Here is an 18,518-nt window from a genome sequence, read left to right as displayed (position 1 = left end):
ACTTCTTTATCTCAAATATGTAAAGGATAATTTCAGTGAAAGCAATTTATGAAACAGTGATAAGCACTCATATTATCTAAATCTATTCGTTTAACAAAACAAAACAGAAAACCATGTGGCTATTTGACCTATGTCTCTAGCAGATTATGTCCTTAGTTGGTACTAGCAGCCCTTAACCTACAGCCATTCATTTAGTGACTGTTTGAAATTACAACAACACTGAATAAAGTGACTTATGACCATTTTTCACACTTATGATCAATGCAGCAGGATCATCTGATTAAAATTCAGGAGCTTGACAACTGGCATGTTTTTATGACAGTTGCACTGTCCTGGGATCATGTAAAATAACCCTTTGTAACCTTCCCAGACGAAACAAAGTCATGGGGGAAGCCAGATTCGTTTAAGGACTGAATTTAAGGATTTACACAACTGCAGTGATTCACTTAACAACTTCGGCAAAAAAGTTTAAATGGGGTGCAACTCACTTAGCAACAGTCTTGCTCAGCAACAGACATTTTGGGCTCAATTGTCATACCTGTATTAAAATTTTCGCAAACTAGGCCTTATTAGGCACTTCAGTAGTATTAGAATAAAGCCACAATAACAAAAATTGTTCCCTCATTTTTGTAAAATCCAGCTATAAGTCTAATCTTTTTTTTCATCCTTTGTGATATATACAGATCCTTAGTTACGAGCAATGTTCTTCCTGGTTTATTAACTGCAATTTGTTTCTAAGCCCAGTTCAAAGGGTTGGTGTTTTCACTGAAAGCTTGAAATTTGGGGGACTAAGAAATCTTAAGTGCTGCTGCCATCATATAAACTTGCTCTTATGCTCCAGCCCCTCACTAAACCTCATGGAATGCAGGAACAAACTAGAAACATTTTTACCTGTGTCAGATTTCCTGGCAGGGGGAAACAGAAGCTGTGGGTGGGTTTTTATTACTGGGCAATTAGTCAAAAAGAAATGATTTAAATACACCAATTAAATAAAAGATTCAAAGATTCATGGTCGCAGTACTGCTTGCCTCCTTCTCATACCCTTTATGAGGAAATAAGCATTGTAGTGTAACATGTAGTTTGACCCTTTAAAAATTAAAAACCCCTTCAGATTAAATTTAGCAGCAACCAGCTGTCTCTTATTATATTTGAACATCCAATTTTAAGGAGACTTGGAAGCAAATAGAGTTCAAAGCTAATTCTAAAAAAGGGTTAACTCATACAGACCAGGAGTCTTAACTGCTCAAACGCAGCTGATGCAAGGTCAGTGGCAAACACACAGAGAACCTGGGGGTTACTTTATTTTTCTTGCGAGTAGGTCAAATAAAACACTGCTGATATTCCATTTATCTGGTGTGACAAGCAAACACTTGGCAGCAAGTACAGGCATACCCTGGAATCTGGCATCAGTCTCCTAGCACAGCTGTCAGCCTGCTGACTAATCACTTCTTCCTGAAGTTAATGCAACTCTAGCTTTTTAACACTCTTTCATCTCACATACCCAGGCACTCGGTCCTTGGAGAGAGCTATTTGTTTTGGTAATGCAGTAATTAATTATAACTTTTTTTATAGTTTTGGCAGCAGGCTACTTGCATGAGTTCTTTTTCTGTAACATTTCTGTAATATTTACAGTGTGGTGGTTTGTTGCTGGGAATTAGTTTCCTTGACTAATTCAGGTTATTTCCTCTAAGGGAGATCTGGAAAATATTCATTCTGATTTCATTATTAAGGGAGGGTTACAGGTTCCTCCCCCCCACACACACAATTTTTAGCACTTTGTTTAGGAATTTTGTTTATTGTTTTAGATAATATTGCCTTTGAATACCGCACACTCTATAGCACACACCTGGTTGTACAAAGAACAGTTGATTTTCCTTTGGAATGCACTCCTGGATGGCACATGGCATCCAGTCAGCATAACTCTGACTTGAGCATCCCAAGAACAAAGTCAAGATACAGGTGTGGCCAGAGAGATGAGTTTATTCTTAGCAGATAGGGCTTCTTTTTTGTGGATCAGCAAAAATGGAGAACTTCTTCTCATAAAATCTTGATATATCCTTAAAATGGCCTTTCTTGTTTACTGTGACTTTTCTCTGGTGACAACATAGGTACAGAATTCTTTTCCCCATTTTTTCTGCTTAGTAGCTACTCCAATGACTGCCATTAACTGATCTTTAACTTTTAGTATTTCCATTACACATTGGAAAATCCCTCATGTTTTATTTTTTACATTTTTATATGCCAACTCACCAGGGGCATTTCATAGGGCAGGATTGTATGAATACATAAATTCACAGTTAATGAATTAGTATAAAAAACGATCTTCAGGATTTTCATGATTTCAGTAGAAGTGTATCATCAATCAAAGAAAATAGGATTGCTTTAATTTTTTGCAAATTCAAAAGATGCTCAGAAAAATCGACAAGAGATAGTACTATTTAATTCTCAGATTTAGAACAGGACTGCCAGGTTCCATAAAGATGAGAATTTCCTTACCTTTAATGACAGTTTTGACATGGGTAGCTTTTCACACTACAGTGCGATTGAAAAGTTTTCTACTGAAACCATGGCTTCAGCCTCTTTAACCTCTAGCTATTAAAATTCAAGAGCATTCATCTGAAAGGGTCCTGACAGGCTATATTGTTCGGGGTGCTTCCAAGCAAAATAGCACTCCAACAATCTGATTTTCAGTGAAAGCAACTGGAAATTAAGGCAGTTGTTCTTAAATTAAGCTGCACTGCTGCTAGAATCACACTTATCTACCATAAGGGGACAATTCATTTTTGGTTTGGCATTTTCTGTGAAGAAAGAAGGATGCTACTACTGGTATATCTACTGCCTTGAGAAAATGCTGGCTGCTGGATAACTTTAAGAACAGAATTACAGCTGCATTTTATTTTACTGGAGTTTAAGCCTAAATTTATAAAATACTCTTGGTGGAGATTGATCTTATCTCTGGCAGATAAAACAAAGAAAAAAAACAAATTTACCACTACCATAGTGTAAGAAAGTACAGTGATGCATAGATACAAAACCAATTGGAGAAACCTGTTATTTAGATAATGTATTAACAGGATTGGACTCCTGTGTTCAGGGATTGAAGTGGGGTCAACTACTATCTAATAACAGCCTTTGTTTTTCAAGAGGAAAGGCTAGTAGAAATTTTATACTTCAGATGAACCTGAAAATAATTGTGGCAGGAGGTAATGGTTAAATATAAACATGTAAAAATAAAACAATAATATATTGAAATGTAGTTTGGTGGGAAAAAATAATTGTACATCCATTAGGAAGCAAGATAAAATGCATAATGGTTGTTTAAGTAATTGGGGGATTTAAATAAAAGTATGCTGGTGACATTCAGTTCTATTTCAGCGCAGGTAATGCCATTGGAATCTAGAGAAAAGATAAAATATAAGTTTAGTTAAATTGATTGATTATGTACTTTCAAGTTAGCGTCAATTCTTAGTGAATATATAGATAGATTTTCTCTAAAAACTATGTATATATCTGAATTGGTACTAGAATGCAGTACCAATTAAAACAACTGGATTAGAATCCCACTAGGATGGGAAATATATAGATTACTTGTCAGCGTTCCAGAAAACCCCCCAACTCCAAGTAAAAATTCTGAAGCAAGCATTTTACAAAGTTCTATTTACTAGAATAGGTAAGCTGGCACATCTGGCATATATATATATATATATATATATGCATTATTGTTTCAGCCAGGGGTTTTCCTACGTAAATCAAGATGTTTATATAGCCATAGTTCAGTGAAATCCCAATTCACTATTTTCTAGGCTTTATCAGACATTAACCAGCATTTTGCTGTCTGTTGTAAGACTTAAGGGAGACTAAAATAGATCTATTTCTGACTTATTTGTCTTCATCAGTTAGCCACACCCTTATCTTATGACTCCTCCCTGTAACGGTCAAATACTTATTCTGTTCTTTTTTCATAGGTCTATATGTGCATTATTGTTTCAGCCAGGGTTTTTCCTATGTAAATCAATAGAAAATAGTGAATTGGGATTTCACTGAACTATGGCTATATAAACATCTTGATTTACCATTACAATATTTATTTTTCTTTCTTTTTCGTAGGTTTTATGTGTATTTCTCTCTAGCCAGGTTCCACCTACGTAAACCAAGATATTATGCAGCCCTAGTTCAGTGAAATCATCATTCACTAATTTCTGGGCTTTTTTTTCTCTTTCTGGCAGCCAGCAGACCCTTTGCTGCCCATTGGGAGACTAAGATAGATCTATTTCGGCCTTATAAGGCCTCATCAGTTAGCCACACCCTCATCTCATGTATCCTCCCTGTAAAGGTACAATATTTGTTTTTCTTTCTTTTTCGTAGGTTTTATGTGTTTGTCTCTTTAGCCAGGTTCTACCTACGTAAACCAAGATATTATGCAGCCCTAGTTCAGTGAAATCACAATTCACTAGTTTCTGGGCTTTTTTTCTGTGAATTGTGATTTCACTGAACTAGGGCTGCATAATATCTTGGTTTACCTAGGTAGTACCTGGCTAAAGAGACATACACATAAAACTTACGAAAAAGATATATAGAGAGAGGGGGGGAGGGAGAGAGAGGAAATGTTTGTAAGTTCATGACTCTTAATAAAGATTCCAAGTGCTACAATAAGCAGCTTCACTTAGTATAAGAACTGAAGATGGATAATTTCATGTTTAGCTTTCATGTGGATTTTCTCTTCTGCGTGTCCAGCTAGTATTTCTTATTTATCTTTGGCTGAGCTTGAAAAGCCAAGCAGGATTGAAACAGTTTTACATTCATTTTTCCATTGTTCCCTACTAGAATACCCCCAGCCCTTTTCACACCTCTAACCCAAGATAGCTGTTTATGTACAGTGAAGTCTGAGTATTTTCTTCTAAAAAAGTGTTTTTATATAGAATTCTGCAATTAAGAAACATGGCTCTTTGCACATTTGTTTCATGGTGAAATTAACTCATAAATTTATAGCTGATTCTCTGAAGCATTGGTCTTACCAAGAACATATTTGTTAGGACAGTAATCTGCTTTACTTTAGCTCATAAATCCTATTATTAAAGATTTGATAGAAAATAGTCACTTTGTCCATTATTACAAAACATAGGATTGTAGGTTTATTGTAAGTTCCAGCAATGTACACTGAATATTTTTAAATTCCCGAATCCAAGTATAACAAATGTGTGTGAAAATGAAAACAAGAGGAATATTGATATAAAATTGGCAGGATAAATTTCTAGATTGGGTAGAGCCCGTAATAATCTATCTAAGAGGACCAAATAAAAAATAAAGCAAAAAACAGTAATAATGACCAATTTTCCCTATAGAACAGTTGCTGCCCATCTTGTGGTTTGAGATGATTTTTAACTTGTTCATAATTGTCTTGTCTTGGAGGTAAGAGCTGAATTGGTTGTGTTTCAGATTATACCAAACTACTCCTGATAGTAAGATTTTAAAAAATGATTTTGAAGAGCTACATAAAGATCACTGTAAACTAGATGAATGGTCAACTAAGTGGCAAATGTGGCTTTGCTTAAATAAGTGTCAGGTGAATCTCTTGACTAGCCCAGAACAGGGGTCTGCAACCTTAAACATTCAAAGAGCCATTTGGACCTGTTTCCCACAGAAAAGAAAACACCGGGAGCCACAAAACCCTTCCCGTGCCTGACTGTTTCTTGATTGGCCACAAAACTAGCATATGTATTTGAATCAAATGTTCTGTTTTCTTCTGAAACTTTTCTTTTCTTGGATTTATCCATGGTTGGCCTACCAGGGGTTGAAAAACTCAATAAATCGTGTGCCAGCGGGGGTCACACATTGGTGGTTGTGATGCATATTTTGAGTGACAGGGAGCTGCAGCAGAGGGGTGAAAGAGCCACATGCATCTCCAGAGCCGCAAGTTGCTGACCCCTGGCCCAGAACATAGGCTCAAGATCCAGAAGGATCTTGACAGACTTGAACACTGGACCCTATCTAACAAAATGAAATTCAATACTGAGAAAAATAAGGTATTACACTTGGGCAAGAAAAACTAAATTTACAGATACAGAATAGGTGATATTTGGCTCAATAGCACTAACTGCAAGAGGGCTGTAGGAGTCCTAGTGGACAATCACTTAAATATGAGCCAGCACTGTCCTGCAACCACCAACAAAGCCAAGATATTCCTTGGCTAACAGAGACATAGAATCAAATCCCCATGAAATATTAGTACCACTTTATAATGCCTTGGTAACATCACACCTGGAATATTACATCCAATTTTGGTCACCACAATAAAAAAAGATGTTGGGACTCTAGAAGAGTACAGAGAAGAGCAACAAAGATGATTAGGGGACTGAAGGCTAAAACATATGAAAAATAGTTGCAGGAATTGGATATGTTTAACCTAGTGAAAAGAAGGACTAGGGGTAACATGATAACAGTGTTCCAATATCTCAGATACCTCTACAAAGAAGAGGGGGTCAATCTAGCCTCCAAAGCACCTGAAGGCAGGACAAGAAGCAATTGTTGGAAACTAATCAAGGAGAGAACCAATCTAGAACTAAGGAGAACTTTCCTGACAGAACAATTAGCCAGTGGAATAGCTTGCCTCCAGAAGTTGTGGGTGCTTGATCACTGGAGCTTTTTAAGAAGATATTGGATATCCATTTGTCTGAAATAGTATAGGGCCTCCTTCTTGAGCAGGAGTTGAACTAGAAGACCGCCAAAATCCCTTTCAACTCCGTTATTCTGATGCACATTGGGAAAACTTCACATATAATTCATACTAGGGATCATTAGGAAAAGGACAAAATGGGATGGAGAGAAACTATTAGTCTTTCAAGATTTTCATATAGGTCTTGTTGGCATCAACTTTCTAATCCAAAGAAAATAAAGTAGCATACAATTTAGTAACCATGGCACATGCAGATTGATTCCAGCGTATACCATCAATCTCTCCATTTAGAATTTGGAGAAAATTTGAAATTTAATTTAGTTCTATAGGGTTTTTTTATTTCCACTTCAGTATACCTTTGTACATACAGTACATACAATACACTGTGTGTGTGTGTGTGTGTGTGTAATGGTCCTGGACCAGAAGACAACAATCAACACAGGTGGAACAAAATAGAAAACTTCTTAAGTTCTCCCTTAATGCAATTAACCTTCGTAATCAATGTAACAAAATGTGGCTACATTCATAGGAATAGACTCTTCTTGGACCGATGATAATAATAATAGTACATGGAATAAATCAGCGCTGTCTGACTATTTATAAATTGGTGAGTGATAAAATAGGTCCCTGCACAGTATAGTAGGACATGGACACAACCTTTGTTCTCATGGAAATGGTTTGTTTCTGCCCTCAAGAACCATCATATTCCGTGTCTTGTAGCCATCTTTCCGGCCTGAGGAAAGTGGGCATGAACATTCAGGAAAACATTCCTGACTATTGATCCAGTTGGGCTTCTAATTCTCAGTTACAATGAGTGCTCAATCACACACATTGTTAAAGTGCCTTCCTAGGAAAACAATAATACTATAGTTTTTGCCAAATTGAGTTCTGAGTTCATATTGATTCATAATTGTCTTCAGGGAGAAAATAACACAGACCTTCTGAAACGGGTGTCAAACTGGCGGTCTTTGGGCTGGATGTGTCATGTGCAGGCCATGCCCACCCCAGCTCCAGGAATGGGGAAAATGCCAGAAAACGTCACATGATGGCAACGTGACATGGCAAGTTTGACACCCGTGTTCTGAAGAGAACAATATGCTATAAGACAAAGCCATGCACCAGTTTCAGTGTTAGTCAACCCTGTCTCTTTCCTAATACTACATTACATTACATTACATTAAAAAAACAAAACCAAAAAGCCATTTAAAATAGAACCATCCTATCTGGTGATAAGTGCACCAAGAATATTTTACAAATCATTGAGGGCATTTGCTCCTAGATCAATGGTGCACCAAGTTTCTTCAATCCCTGTGTCAATCAACCTGATTATAAAGTTTCCATTTATGCTAATTCTTTCCAATATTCTGGATCAGTATTCCTCAACTTTGTGAATTTTAAGATTTATGGACTTCAACTCTGGGAAATACTGATATTTTACTTACCACTTTATTGTTGCTGGGAGTTCATTTTTTCACAGGATTGGGCCCTTTTCAGTGGGGTAAAAGTACCATAAAGTCCCAGCTGAGTATCAAACAATTACATAGCATGTTTGCTCAATAAAACTTTAATGCAACTGGGATGTGTTAAGGGGAAGGACAATATACTGTAGCACCCACTATTTTGCACATATTTTGAATGACATCATTTAATGAGTGGAACTATGAAAGACCATGCCCAAATATTTCAACCCTTTTATTTGTTTTACAATCTGGCCATTCAACTAGCAACTGTACATTCCAAGTCAGTTTTCCTGAAGTTCTAAGTTGGATCCTAGTATTTTGAAGGGGAGGCATTATTACAGGGCCTCCTGGACACTATACACCAGGCAGAAAGACAGAGAGTAGTGTTTTATTTAACCTTCAGTTTATTGTGTCTCATATTCTGACTTTGATCAGTTGCTGGATCTGGAGAATGAGATGCAACCTAATTGGTATCAGGGCTTTTTATAATTTCACCCAGCACATGACAGGAGGCTACTACCAAAGCCATGAGTTTGCTCCAACTATCGAACTTTTCTTTTGTGGATTTGCATAGTTTGTGAGCATTTTAATTTAAGCATGGGTGCTGCAGCTAGTTTCTCTTTAGTATTAATTATGTCCCTGGCATAATTTGCCAACATCTATCATAGAACAATTTGTACAAGAAATACTACGAACTCAAAATAATTGAGCTCTATTCAAAGCAAACAATATTATAATAAAGTTAAAATAATCAATGGTATATGTTGCGGTAAATAATTATATGTTTTCTCTCAAGTGCCTTTTCTTTTTACATATATAGTTGCAATATTTATATAAAAAGGACTGGGGCTTGCAACAATATTTTACAAGGTATTTGCCCATCTTTCCATTAGGAATGCTTCTGTTCATAGATCCAGGCAACCATTTTATTTAAGCAGAACCTTCCCTTCCCACCTATTACAAGTTTTCTCTTTCAGTTTTCCAATTGACATACCTTGAATATTGAGCAGCTTCACTGAGTTTATTTTGAAGTTTGGGATGGAGGGAAGATTGTGTAATTGGAAGGGAACCTCTGTACATTCCATAAATAAATATGCTTATAATTCCCATTTATTTTCCTATGAATTTTGAGATTTTTCCTCCCAAACCAAAGTCCACACTTGAGCTTGTTAGTAAAAAGGATTTAAAAAAAACAAAATATGATTTAATTTGTATTTTGTACTGTTCTCTCTCTCTCCTCTCTCTGAATATGGGTTCAGCAGCAGCCCTGCTAACCAGCAGTCCAGTTGTAGAATTTTGGGTGTCTCTAACAAGGGTTCAAGCAGCAGTTCAAGTGAATCGGAGAGCAGTTCTGAATCTGATTCAGAGACTGAAAGCAGTTCCACAGAAAGCGACTGCAACAAGCAATCACATTGTTCCAGCCCAGAGGTAATAAGTTAAAATTTAATTTCTAAACCAGTGGAACTTTTATACCAATAATATGTCTGGGACCAGAGAGCTTTAATATGGTATTGTATTGAAATACTTTGTTTTTTAATATGAAAAAACTGTTAGACGCAGTACAGGATGACATTTTATGCAAGAAATATATATATATTGAAATTAGTCTTTCCAGTCCCCCATAAAGCTTTTTTTTAAAAAAGCAAAAAGCTATTGTGCAAAGTTTGGTGTAAATGAGAACTTTTTGTGTTCATTAAAACATTGATAGATTTCTGACATTGACACCCAATTAAGCTAGGTGAGAAGGCATGCACACACACACACACACGTGTCTGTGCCAAATTGCAGGCAGCAGAAGTAGCCTGCAGTACTGCACTCTAACCACCGTGCCACCATGGTGTGTGCATGCACCATAGTTGTGGGGGGGGGCATGCCATGGTGACACAGTGGTTAGAGTGCAGTACTGCAGGCTACTTCTGTTGACTGCCAGCTGACTGCTATTTGGCACATGTGTGTGCGCGCGCATGCACCTTCTCACCTAGCTTAGTTGGGTATTGTTAGAGAAAATTTATTTCTCTATAGTTGTGCCTATTAATGGCTTTTGGAATGGACAGATACATAAACCAATCAGAGGGCAGCTAATATGTTTGAATCTCCAGGGTTCTACCCTAACTGTCATAGTTAGCAGTATAAAAGGAGATTCTTGTCAGAAACTTTCTGCTCTTCGATCTTCACTCGTCTTAGCTATTTAGTCTTAGGTCTTAGGTCTTAACTCTTCTAGGATATTCCGTTAGACAACTGTGAGCAGTTTGGAAGTCTGTTAGAAGAGCAGTTCTGGTGGTTTGTAATAATATTTCTTCTGAGGAAGAATAGTCATAGATAACATAGCTTAGAGAGGATAGATATAGATATATAGCTGACAGGATAATTAATCATAGAAACTAAGTGCTGTTTATTAATTGTATAATTAATAAGGCTCAAGGTTGACTCAGCCTTTCATCCTTCCGAGGTGGGTAAAATGAGACCCAGATTGTTGGGGGCAATATGATGACTCTGTAAACTGCTTAGAGAGGGCTTTAAAGCACTGTAAAGCAATATATAAGTCTAAGTGCTGTTGCTAAGTGCTATGTATGTATGTATGTACAGTATGTATGTATGTATGTATGTATTGTGTTGCTGATGATCATTCAACATGCAGTTAACTTTCAGCTAGCCACATAATAATGCTTACCTGCTCAAAGTGCCTGACAGATTCACATACATTTACATATATACACAGAGAGAGAGAGAGAGAGAGTATATATACACAGAGAGAGACACACACACAGAGAGTTTGTGTGTGTGTGTGTATGTGTGTGTGTGTTTATATAAATGTATGTGAATTTGTCAGGCACAAATTCTTTAACTGATAGTAATCAAATTTTCAAAATGGCAAATTTAATATGCTAGCCATATACTGAAACTACAGTTCTTAACAGTATAAGGAGCTCCCTAAAACTTTTACGAGTAAAGTTTTATAATATATTGAGATCCTGTTTGTGGTAGTGGTAAAGGCATGAAGGGAGACTGTGAGTTCTAGTCCTGCCTTAGAGACAAAGCCAGCTGGGTGACAATGGGTTCTAGAAAGAAGGCAATGACAAAGCACTTCTGCCAAGAAAACTACAGAGACTTGTACAGACAGTCATCAGGAGTAAACACTGATTTGAAGGCATCAAAGAAAAGTATAACATGTTGTGTATTCAACTTTATTTTCTAGCCTGAACAGCCGTCTCCTAACAAGTGGCAATTGGATAAATGGTTAAATAAGGTTAATCCTCATAAAGCTTCTGCTTTGAACCAAAATGGATTGGAGGTCTTTCAGTATTACAGCAAACTAAAAGAAGAAAGGCAAGACAATGAAAATGTACCTCCTGTTGGACAAGCCGGTCTCCAGGAAAAAGATATTAAGAATCTTAGTAAAGAGGAACTGAGATCTAGGACAGCTAACTTAGCCCCAGGACATAGGGGAGGAAAGCAAAAACCACTTCCTTCTGCTGCCTCAAAATCAGTATCTAAAAAACAGCCAAGGAGGACAGAGAGTAGCCTGGCTGATGATAACTTAAACAACCATGCAGCTGACAATCTTGATTTGAACCAAATTCATTTGGCAAATAATAACATTTGTAATCAGCCCAAGACTAGGCCTTGCAGCAGCAACATTGAACAACAAAAAGAACCACAGTCTGTTACTGCCGTGGAAAAGAGACGCACAAGAGGCTCAGGGAAAACAGCGCCCAAGTCCAAGGAATTTATTGAGACGGAATCTTCATCTTCAACTTCATCCGACACAGAGTCCCAGTCTGAACAAGAGGAATGTCCTTCACACAAACTGCAGACCGTAGCCTCAGTATCAGCTGGAAGTGACCAGAAACAAAAGAATTCAAGCAATAATAATGGTTACAAAAAACCCAATAATTGTGGTGCCTTTGGTTCCATCAACACCAGAACTAGCAACGATATAGCAAAAGAGCTGGAAGAACAGTTCTACACGCTGGTTCCTTTTGGCAGGAATGAACTTTTGTCTCCTCTAAAAGATACTGATGATGTCAAAGCCCTTTGGGTCAAAATTGATTTGACTCTGCTTTCTAGAATCCCGCAGCAATTACCTGAGGAGCCACTGATCATGAACACAGGAGTTAAAGAAGCCATTCAAATGCAATATAACATTGCTGCTGACCTGCCAGCAGAAAAAGTGGTTCCGAAATCCAGAAGAAAACGAAAGGTAGGCTTTATATGTTGGTCTTGAAAAGGAAATTTATAATAACATCTAATGGATATACATGGGTATCTTGAGATATTTCAGGGCAGAGATACAAATTTTTTCTTGCATTATCTTAATTCATGGAGGTTTGGAGGGGTTCAAAATCTGCAACATGGAAGTGCAGCATCACAACTGAAGCCCTGCCTTTTTTGTTATGTATGTGCAAATGACACAGTGCATATACAAGGCTTTGATTGTGACACCATGCTTGCCTTCTTGAGTTTTTGGCACCTCTGCAGATGCCACAACTTCAACTGAATCCAGAGTTAAAGAGAATGGAGCCGAGACCAGGTATGGTTTGAAATTTGGGTTATATCTACATAATCTTAAATATCCATTTTTCAGTCCTGGTAGCTATCTGTATTGGTTAAGGTTTACATTTCCTAAAAGCCAAAAGATCAACTATACAGTAGAAGCTTGAACATCTTATAAAAAGATGTGATGCTTGAGATAAAATATTTATTTTTCTGCTTAAAATATGGCTGTTGTCCTATTCCTTTGAGGTAGAGTTTTTGTCTCATAAATGGTTTTTAAGGGCTGACAATATAGCATGCAACCAGTTTGAGAAACATAAGTCATTTCTTCATTGTAATCACTGGGAACATGATTATATTTTTATTTACCCTAGCATTACTGGTTTTTGAACATGTATTTTTATTTATGTAATAAATTTCTATACCTTGTTCTATGATATCACATTTCAGAATGGCTTACCATAAAAATATTAAACTACAAGAATATACCAATAAATTAAAATAAGATAAAAACACATTTATTAAAAGTGAGAGAAGTAAAGGAAATAAAATAAATTATTCATCTATAACATTCAAAGGAAGTTTGAGAGTAAATGAGACTGTTAAATTACAAACTGTTATTGTAATCCACTAGTAGAAAATTTACCACAGCATCTTATCTATCCCAAATCATCCCAAAAGTTATAAACAAATCATCCTGGGTCAAAGAACCAAGTCCTTTTGTGTGTCTTCATCCACATTCAGATTTTAACATTTTTTAAAGAATCATTAAAGATTGATCAAGCTTTCAAGAGAGGAATCCAGCTAGGAGCTGCACATCTCCCCACCCTCTTTTCTTAGGTTTCAGAGACTGTTCAGCGATCTTAATCTGTGAAATTTAGCCAGGGAACAAAGAACAAGAAAAGTATGTATGTCTCTGTATTTTAATCCAAGATTATAAGAAAAGTTCAATGGAAATAAACTCCCAAGTGTTTTACAAATTCAAAAAATATAGAATCCAGTGATGAGAGTCTGAGAACTCCTCACCACCATCCCTCGAACATTACCGTACTCTCCATATGGAAGAGACAGAGGTTATCCAGAATGACATATAACAAGAAAAGATAAAAAGCAATTAAGAGTCCAGCAACAAGTTGAAATAAATCAGCACCCAGTCATTAATCAACTTTTAAAACAATAAGCAAAATAAAACAATAAAGTCAAAAAATGAAAGTTAAAATTCTGGCATCCTTAGAAAATGAAACAGCTTGACAGGAAAATGGATACGCCCAGTGACTTTTCGATTGCTTCCATAGGGAATTGGAATTTTCAAGACCCCCCTTACCCACTGGATCCACAATCAATCCAAAAGTTATTTTGGGTCACTCTTAAGTAATCCTATTCAAAACCAGAGAGCAGCACTGCCAAATACCTAGCTTTAGCAGTGAAATCAGCAGATCGTTGGTAAGAGAAAAAAGAAACTCTTACCAAGCAGTAGCCATCATGAAAGGGGAGCACAATATTGATTGTATAAAATGAAAGTATTTATTGATTCTAGTGAACAAGAAATATTGATAGTAAATGAATGTTACATTTCAGATTGGCATAAGTCGAGCCTACAGCATTATAAAACACCAACATAGGAGAACTGCTATAAAAATATAAAAGTGATAGAGTGTTGTAAATAAGAGTACCAGCGTGCCTACCATCCCTGTCCTAATGTACCATCCCTGTCCTAATGTTTCCTCTATTCATATCTATTTTATGTATTCAATTCATGCTTATACTTATATATATTACCTAATACGTTCTTGACAAATAAAATAAAATAAAAATAAAAAATATCCTAGGAGCTAAGGCTTGCAGCAACAGTGACTCATCTAAAGTTTGTGAAATTGACCCAGTACTTTAAGAGAAAATATCTTAGTGAAGTGGGGGTCCCAGTTTTGCTCTGCTGATTAAATTTCATTCAGGCAAATAAAAATTTCATCTGCATGATTAGTAGCTTGAAAATAAAAATGTTGATGACTGTAGGCATAGCCAGACAAACATAGTAAAGTGCTTTCCTGTGCTCCACGAAAAGTAGCAGATTTTGACAGATGGTTAAGCCCCTAAATCTAGCCATCTGTCACAAGTCACTTCTTCTCCAAGCCCCTTCTGCTCCCTATGTTCAGGAGAGCAATTGGTGATAATTTTTCCTGCCAGCAGGTGACACTTGCTAGCGGGAGAAATGAAGCCAAAGAAATCCATCCATCACTATCCTTAACTTGTCCTATGTTAAAACTGTAAGGACAGCATCATTTCTCAGCCTTGATACTAAAGCAGAAGAGAGCTTGGCAACAGTTTTTATGTTGGCATCCTTTGCTGCTGGCTTAAGGACCAGTGCATGGCCGTCTGGCTGTGTCATTTGATAGCAGCTGTTGCTCCTGTGCTTTCTGCACCCAGCTGCAGACAACAGCAGCTAATGGTAGGGCATATTAATATGAATAATGACACCAGCTATTTCTTTGTTCCCAGGAGGAAAAAGTGAGGTGATACACTGGGATATGTAGGCAAGTCTCTCCTTGCTGGAAGTGGGGCCAGGGATAGAATTGCAATAATATGTTTATAAGCTTGTGTACATGAAACCTCACTAAGACCACAAAGTTTGAATGGACCTTATATAGAATCTTAATGGACTAAAAAAAAAAAAACATTTCACAATCCACTTCCACTAAGGCATCACTTCTCTGGAATAGATCTTGCAATACATGCTACATTTGCATTACATTGTAGTATAAATTTTTGGCATGATGCAAAGATCAGAAATGGCTTGTTAAACGAAGAGGGAACCTACAAGCTCCTTTTCTTTGTAGCTGTCTTCATTATCTGGATTGGGACCAGTATCTTGAAAGATCCATAACAATGTACTGTTTGCCTGTAGGGCAGAGGGGTTATCAAAATGTCAAGAGGGCAGTCACAACTTTGCAATTGAAATTCTACTGCTTTTTTATGTGCAATGAATGTTAATAAGAGATAGGACTGCCATCTTGACTCTTTTTAATTATCCTCTACAGAGGCACCTGCTACCTTCAACTATTAGTTAGTTTAGTTAGTTTATTGAATTTATATACCGCCCTACTCCCGAAGGACTCAGGGCGGTGAACAGCCAAAAGATAAAATACATGTAATACAAATGTTAAAAAACCATTAAAATACGATTAAATAATTTGGCCCAGAAAACAGAATTTAAAAACCCAAATTTTTTTTTTACAACAAATTTAAAAATTTAAAAAACAGTTTAAAAAAGAGGTTAGGCCAGGCCGGCCTGCTGGAATAGGAATGTTTTGAGGGCACGGCGGAAAGTGCGCAGATCAATGATCCTCCGTATCTCTGGGGGGAGTTCATTCCAGATGGCAGATGCTCCCACAGAGAAGGCTCTCCCCCTGGGGGCCACCAGTCGACACTGTTTGACCGACGGCAGCCTAAGAAGCCCCTCTCTGTGGGATCGTACTGGTCGGTGAGAGGCTACTGGTGGCAGAAGGCAGTCTCATAGATACCCCGGTCCTAGGCCATGGAGCGCTCTAAAGGTGGTAACCAAAACCTTGAAGCGCACCCGGAAGACCACCGGGAGCCAGTGCAGCTCGACAGGAGGGGGGTCAGATGGGAGTGCCACATCGCTCCCCTAACCACCCATGCGGCCGCATTCTGGACCAGCTGCAGCCTCCGGGTGCTCCTCAAGGGGAGGCCCATGTAGAGAGCATTGCAGTAGTCCAGGCGGGAAGTGACGACGGCATGAGTGACCGTATTTAATGAATCCTGATCCAGAAAGCGATGCAACTGGCGAATCAGGCGAACCTGATAAAATGCCCTCCTGGCCACAGCCGTCAGATGCCCTTTTAAAGACAGCTGTGAGTCCAGGAGGACACCCAATTTGTGAGCCCTCTCCGTGGGGGCCAACGACTCACCCCCAATAGTCAGTGATGGCACCAGCTGACTATATCGGGATGTCGGAAACCACAGCCACTTGGTCTTGGATGGGTTGAGCCTGAGTCTGTTTCTCCCCATCCAGATCCGTACAGCCTCCAGGCACTGGGACATCACTTCAAGGGCATCATTGGGGTGGTCCGGGGTGGAGATGTACAGCTGGGTGTCATCAGCGTACTGGTGGTACTTCACCCCGAAACCACGGATGATCTCACCCAGTGGCTTCACATAAATGTTGAACAGAAGGGGCGAGAGGACCGACCCTTGTGGCACCCCACATACAAGGGGCCTCAGGGTCGACCTCTGCCCCCCCACCAACACAGACTGCGACTGGTCGGAGAGAAAGGAGGAGAACCACTGCAACACGGTGACCCCCACCCCTAACTCTTCCAGCCGGTGCAGCATGGTACCATGGTCGATGGTATCGAAAGCCGCTGAGAGATCTAATAGGACCAGGACAGAGGAACAACCCCTGTCCTGAGCCTTCCAGAGATCATCAACCAATGCGACCAATGCCGTTTCCGTGCTGTACCCAAGCCTGAAGCCAGACTGGAACGGATCCAGATAAGCTGATTCATCCAGGTACTGAGGGAGCTGTCGTGCCACCACACTCTCAACAACCTTCACAACAAAGCAAAGGTTGGAGACTGGATGGTAATTAGCCAACACTGCCGGGTCCAGGGAAGGCTTCTTGAGGAGAGGTCTCACCACCGCCTCTTTCAAGGCAGCGGGAAAGACACCCTCACTCAAAGAACCATGTATAATCCCCTGGAGCCAGCCTCGTGTAACCTCCTGAGAGGCCAGCACCAACCAGGAGGGACACAGCTCCAATAAATGTGGTAGCATTCAGTCTACTCAGTATCCTGTCCATGTCTTCGGGAGTCACAGAATCAAACTCTTCCCAGATAATATTCTCAAGACCTGCCTCCATCTTCCCCCCTGGATCTACCCCGTCGGAGTCCAGGTGTTCCCGAATCTGAGCGATTTTATCATACAGATACTGTACAAAATCCTCGGCTCTGCCCTCCAAGGGGTCCTCCCACGCTTCCTGAAGGAGCAGGGAGCGGGTCACCCTAAACAGGGCGGCAGGGCAATTATCTGATGATGCAATAAGAGCGGAAAAATAGTTACATTTTGCCGCTTTTATCGCCACTAGGTAAGTCTTAATATGAGACCTTACCAGTGTTCGGTCAGATTCAGACCGGCTGGCCCTCCAACCGCTCTCCAGGCGTCTTTTTGGAGCTTCATCTCCCTCAGCTCCTCGGTAAACCAAGGAGCAAAGCGAGATCAGTGCCAAGTCAGAGGCCGCAAAGGCACGACCCGATCCAAAGCTCCAGCGGCTGCCCTATCCCAGGCGGCCACCAGGTCTTCGGTCGAGCTGTGAGCCAGAGCCTCAGGAAACAGCCCAAGCTTCATCTGGAACCGATCTGGGTCCATCAGGCGCCTGGGGCGGAACAACCTCATCAGTTCTGCCTCCCTGCGGCGGGGTGTAGTGGTTCGAAGGTCAAAGCAAAGGAGGGAATGATCTGACCACGACAAGGGTTCAGTCACTATATCCCCAATATCGAGATCATTCAACCACTGTCCAGAGACAAAAACCAAGTGCAGAGTGTTTCCCCCCGTGTGAGTAGGACCATGCACTAACTGAGTCAGGTCCATATCAATCATGGAAGCCATGAACTCCCGCGCTGTCTCAGAGACTTCACCAATGGATGGCAGGTTAAAATCCCCCATGACCATAAGCCTCGGGGTATCAACCGCCACCCCGGCTATAACGTTGAGCAGTTCGGACAGGGCCGCTACCACGTGACAGGGAGCCAGGTACGTGATCAGCAAGCCCACCTGTACCCCATGACCCCACTTCACCAGGAGGAACTCACATCCGGCAATCTGAGGGACAGTGGCCTCCATCGGACCAAGACCTTCTCTTATAACAACCGCCACCC

General features: G+C 39.4%; 1 protein-coding gene across 3 annotated transcripts in view; it reads left to right on the top strand.

The window, feature by feature from the left end:
* AFF3 (ALF transcription elongation factor 3) overlaps positions 1-18,518 on the top strand; it is a 236,633-nt gene that overhangs the window by 175,448 nt on the left and 42,667 nt on the right. For 2 of the 3 annotated variants that reach the window (XM_087871491.1, XM_060686638.2), the window contains exons 10-11: positions 9,393-9,561; positions 11,330-12,334. In XM_087871491.1, the coding sequence (XP_087727617.1) occupies positions 9,393-9,561; positions 11,330-12,334 (1,174 nt within the window). The remainder of the gene's footprint in view (positions 1-9,392; positions 9,562-11,329; positions 12,335-18,518) is intronic. The other variant, XM_087871492.1, reaches the window with a different exon arrangement.

The sequence above is a fragment of the Pantherophis guttatus genome, chromosome 5 (assembly GCF_059756535.1).
Source record: "Pantherophis guttatus breed Tessera chromosome 5, ASM5975653v1, whole genome shotgun sequence".
NCBI classification, from domain to species: domain Eukaryota; kingdom Metazoa; phylum Chordata; class Lepidosauria; order Squamata; family Colubridae; genus Pantherophis; species Pantherophis guttatus.
Note: the sequence above shows the minus strand (reverse complement) of the source record. Positions and strands in the feature narration are given on the sequence as shown.